Source organism: Sesamum indicum, linkage group LG5 (genome assembly GCF_000512975.1).
Source record: "Sesamum indicum cultivar Zhongzhi No. 13 linkage group LG5, S_indicum_v1.0, whole genome shotgun sequence".
In the NCBI taxonomy this organism is placed as follows: domain Eukaryota; kingdom Viridiplantae; phylum Streptophyta; class Magnoliopsida; order Lamiales; family Pedaliaceae; genus Sesamum; species Sesamum indicum.
The window spans coordinates 2,238,330-2,243,022 of NC_026149.1; the positions used below are offsets into that span (position 1 = coordinate 2,238,330).

At 38.6% G+C, this 4,693-nt stretch overlaps 1 protein-coding gene across 1 annotated transcript; it reads left to right on the top strand.

Moving 5' to 3' along the window:
• LOC105161676 (beta-glucosidase BoGH3B) lies at positions 592–4,475 on the top strand. Its single transcript, XM_011079450.2, has 9 exons — positions 592–789; positions 1,221–1,468; positions 1,549–1,753; positions 1,855–1,945; positions 2,039–2,184; positions 2,829–3,072; positions 3,167–3,271; positions 3,372–3,554; positions 3,658–4,475. The coding sequence occupies exons 2-9, from the start codon at positions 1,231–1,233 to the stop codon at positions 4,345–4,347; spliced, it is 1,902 nt and encodes a 633-aa protein (XP_011077752.1). The 5' UTR covers positions 592–789; positions 1,221–1,230; the 3' UTR covers positions 4,348–4,475.

Sequence of the window (4,693 nt, forward strand, 5' to 3'; positions counted from 1 at the left end):
AGACACGATTTTCTTGAAAAAAAAAAATAGGGTAATGCGACTCCTTGAGATAGGATGTAAGAAACTTGTTCGTTAAAAGTTAAGAGGTAACATTATTTTTCTCTTTTCAGGAGGAAATTTTGTATCTATTAATAATTTTAAATACAATGAACCCAATTCAACTGTGCAAATAGGCGATAGAAGTTTAATTTAGAGGGTGTAAAATGCAAATTACGCAAAAGTGGGAGGTTGTTAGGGGTGCCGACATATGTTAAAACAAGATAGAAGTACGATGAGTTTTCACCCAACGTTGTCTAGTTGTTTAATTGTTATTTTCTGTGTTTCCTTAAACAATCTGCTGCGTTGGAGAAAATGTGAACGGATGAGTTTTCTTCTTATTGGGAAATTTCGTGTATCATCTTTCCGCTTTGAATTATAAAGGAAAATAATAATAATAATAATAATTATAAATAAGCCCAGTATCTTCTCGATTTTAGATTTTAGCCCCCAAAATAGGCATGCCGTATGCAGGTGGGCTCGTGCGTGCTCACACCACTTGTGCACGTACTCATCCATAAATCATTAATTATTACGGAACCAAAATAACTCTTCATTATTTTCCTTTGGAACAAAGCAAGATTCATCATAAATCACATAAAACTCTTCAAATCCCAACATGCTAACAATGGATTTCAGGCCAACTTTTCTATAAATTCCACCTCTATCCCACCCCATTTCTTCCCAAGAAAATCTCTCTCTCTCTCTCTCTCTCTCTCTCTCTCTCTCTGCTGGTGATCATATTGAAGAACTGTAAGAATCTCTTTTCTTCCATTTGACCATTCCACATTCTGAGTTCATATTAAGCTTTTTACTTGTAAACAGCAGCATCAAATATATGGTATGGGCTGAAATGTCATAACTTGATTGGTTCTTGATCATGTCCAAAATTTTGAAGTAGTTTGATCTGTTTTTGCCATTACAGAACGGGATTTCTTGTTTTCCGTCTTTATTTCATTCCAAATGAATCTGCATTTATGTCAGTATTTATAAGTTGTATGACTGAATTCAGATTTTAAGTCCCTTCAAGTTCTCTGTTCTGTTGTTGTCAATCCCTGATCAAAAAGGGAGCTGTGTACGAATTCAATTTCAATCTATAAATGTATGTATGTTGAGTGTCATACTTATGGTGTTGATTGATGTAAATTTACATTCAATGGTTAAAGATTTCTTGTATTTTTCAGTTTGAAGTCCATGTTACCGCGAAAAATGGCAAAAGCTCCTGTATTCTTGATTGGGATTCTAGTTTTGTATTGCTGGGCAGCGTCAGTAAATGCAGAAGAGTACAGGATATACAAAGATCCGAAACAGCCAATAAACAGGAGAATCAACGACTTAATGGACAGGATGACCTTAGCTGAGAAGATAGGCCAAATGACACAAATCGAACGATCGGTGGCATCAGCTGAGGTCATGAAGAAGTATTTCATAGGTACTTATAAGTAAGATGCTGTAATGCTGTTGAATTAATATTTTCTATGTCAGGATATCTAATTCGGTTTTGGTGCGCAGGCAGTGTGTTGAGTGGTGGAGGCAGCGTTCCGGCTCCACAGGCATCGCCTGAGACGTGGATCGACATGGTGAATGATTTGCAGAAGGGCTCACTGTCAACCCGTCTTGGGATACCGATGATATATGGGATTGATGCAGTTCATGGCCACAACAATGTCTACAAGGCCACGATTTTTCCTCACAATGTTGGTCTAGGCGCTACTAGGCGAGTAGTTTCGCAGTTGCAACCTATTTAAATTAACAAGATTGAGGTTAATTCCTGTCAATGATCGTTTGCTTATAGTGAAATGTGTTTTCCTCAAACAGAGACCCTCAGTTGGTGAAGAAAATTGGAGCTGCAACTGCTCTTGAAGTCAGAGCTACAGGCATCCCTTATACTTTTGCACCTTGCATTGCGGTAACCAGCTTAATACGAAGTTTGGACAGGAGTTTAACGAACTAATCGCAGGTCGAGTATCAGGCTTTTGATGATATTTTGATTCAATAACAGGTGTGCAGAGATCCAAGATGGGGCCGGTGTTATGAGAGCTACAGTGAAGATCCGAATGTTGTTAGAGCAATGACCGAGATTATCCCTGGACTACAAGGAGACACACCGGCTAATGGTCGAAAGGGCGTTCCCTACGTTGCTGGGCCGTAAGTTCTTAATCATTGCATTCTTGAAAAATTCTGCCAAAAAAAATTGAAATCAGTTACCAAAGTATAGTATTGTGAACTAAATTCTTCAAAAGGAGGCTGCAGTATTGCTCATTTATGATTTGAATTACATAAGATAATCGAAATCAAGATCCGTGAGCGTGGCAAGTTTATTTTAAGTTCAAAGTTTGTTTAGACTCGGCATTTGCCTACCGTCTTATCTTCTTAAAAAGTGGGTCAAAGTTGCTCCTCTTGATGGACCATTAGTTTGGTTATGCAAGAATGATAAACCTTAATATAAAGCTTCCTTGTCAAGGATGTATACTTTTGCCATTAGAAATGAGAAAGCAACTTTGGCACTTTGCTTAATGGTTAGGTACTAGAGACATGGACCACCACTGAAGTTGTAAAGAGAAAACAAACAGCAGATAAACCAAAAATAAGGAACAAAACATGACATCTGGTCCAACGTTGTTGTCAAAGAATCAGATCTTGACTTTGGTAGTGATCAGCTATGGAAACTGTTCTTGGTGGGAATGGGGGTCTTTGGAACTATGTCAATGAGTTTGTATCTAGTCCGCCCACTTTTTTGTTTGGAACTATGTAATTAAGATTGTTTGTGTGCATGTGTTTTTTGTGTTCAGACGAAATGTTATGGCTTGCGCCAAACACTACGTTGGTGACGGTGGAACGACCAAAGGAATAAATGAGAATAACACAGTGGCAACCAGACATGCATTACTTAGCATTCATATGCCAGCCTACTACGACTCAATCATCAAGGGCGTGTCAACGGTCATGATCTCCTACTCGAGCTGGAACGGGATAAAAATGCATGCTAATCGTGATCTCATCACTGGCTTTCTCAAGACAATACAGCGTTTTAGAGTAATCGATTTAATACTAAACTTAATCTTCCTCTTGCCCGCACAATAAATGAATCTACCTGATACGAGTTTTTAACATCCATCAAACAATTCAGGGATTTGTCATCTCAGATTGGCAGGGAATTGACAGGATTACGTCTCCTCCTCACGCCAACTATACGTATTCAATCCTAGCAGGAGTCAACGCTGGAATTGACATGGTCGGTATAGTAAAAGTTCTTCACGTTAATCTCTTGAACAATGCCATATAATCCAATCACGAAGAACTATTCAAATAAATCAATTACTATAACCATGCAGATTATGGTTCCATACAACTATACAGAGTTCATTGATGGTCTCACCTCCTTGGTGAAAAGTAACTTCATTTCCATGAGTCGCATTGATGATGCTGTGAAGAGGATTCTACGAGTCAAATTCACAATGGGTCTGTTTGAACACCCGTTGGCTGATTATAGCATGACCAAGTACCTGGGAAGTCAGGTATGATAGTGAAATATCCACTTTAACTGAGGTTCTTGGAAGCTCCTTCTAGAATAGACTATGTACAGTTCATCTGCTTATGCATTCTCTATTAACTTGACAGGAGCATAGGGAACTGGCAAGAGAAGCGGTAAGAAAATCACTTGTCCTGCTCAAGAACGGCAAATCTGCAGACAAGCCATTACTACCACTTCCTAAGAAGGCATCAAAGATTCTCGTTGCAGGAACTCATGCCGACAACATTGGTAACCAATGCGGTGGCTGGACGATTCAGTGGCAGGGACAGAGTGGCAACATCACAGATGGTACCACAATCTTGACAGCAGTAAAGAATACAGTAGACCCGAAAACAGAAGTTGTGTTCAGTGAGAATCCGGATTCTGGTTATGTGAAATCGAACAAGTTCTCATATGCAATTGTTGTGGTCGGGGAGCCACCGTATGCAGAAACATTTGGAGACAACCTAAACTTGACGCTCCCTGATCCGGGGCCTAGTATTATCACAAATGTCTGTTCATCAGTGAAATGTGTAGTTGTTCTGATCACGGGGCGTCCAGTCGTTATCCAACCGTATCTTAAACAAATTGATGCCCTTGTAGCTGCATGGCTTCCAGGGACGGAAGGCCAAGGTGTTGCTGATGTTTTATATGGCGATTATGGTTTCACCGGCAAGCTTTCACGTACATGGTTCAAAAACGTTGATCAACTTCCGATGAACGTCGGGGATCGACACTACGATCCTCTATTCCCATTTGGATATGGACTTACTACAGAACCTGTGAAGGCCAACTAGATAGATAATCAGCGTATGCTCCGGGAATGTGACGTTTTTTGTGCTTTATGAGCCATATTGAAGATTGTTGTCTTGATTGCCAATGCTCTGAACAACTTTATCTCTGATAAATTCTAATTTAAATTGAATTTGGTATAATTTAAATTAATATGACAATTTTAGGGTATATGATAATTATCTAATGACTAGTTTAGTATAACTATTAAAAAAGATTTTTTTAACAAACTTAGCATAAAATTCAACTATGATGTTTTACAGCTAATCCTATTTAAATTTATATCTGTACATTTATTAAATACAAAGAAAATTTCAATTTATTTAACTTCAATAATTCCTATTGTCGAAA

What these genes read in the sequence shown, in the direction of transcription:
- LOC105161676 (XM_011079450.2), top strand. Translation starts at nt 1,231, where the DNA reads ATGTTACCGCGAAAAATGGCAAAAGCTCCTGTATTCTTGATTGGGATT. An exon ending in TCAACGCTGGAATTGACATG is followed by an intron (nt 3,272 to 3,371) that starts GTCGGTATAGTA and finishes ATAACCATGCAG; the next exon opens with ATTATGGTTCCATACAACTA. An exon ending in CCAAGTACCTGGGAAGTCAG is followed by an intron (nt 3,555 to 3,657) that starts GTATGATAGTGA and finishes TTAACTTGACAG; the next exon opens with GAGCATAGGGAACTGGCAAG.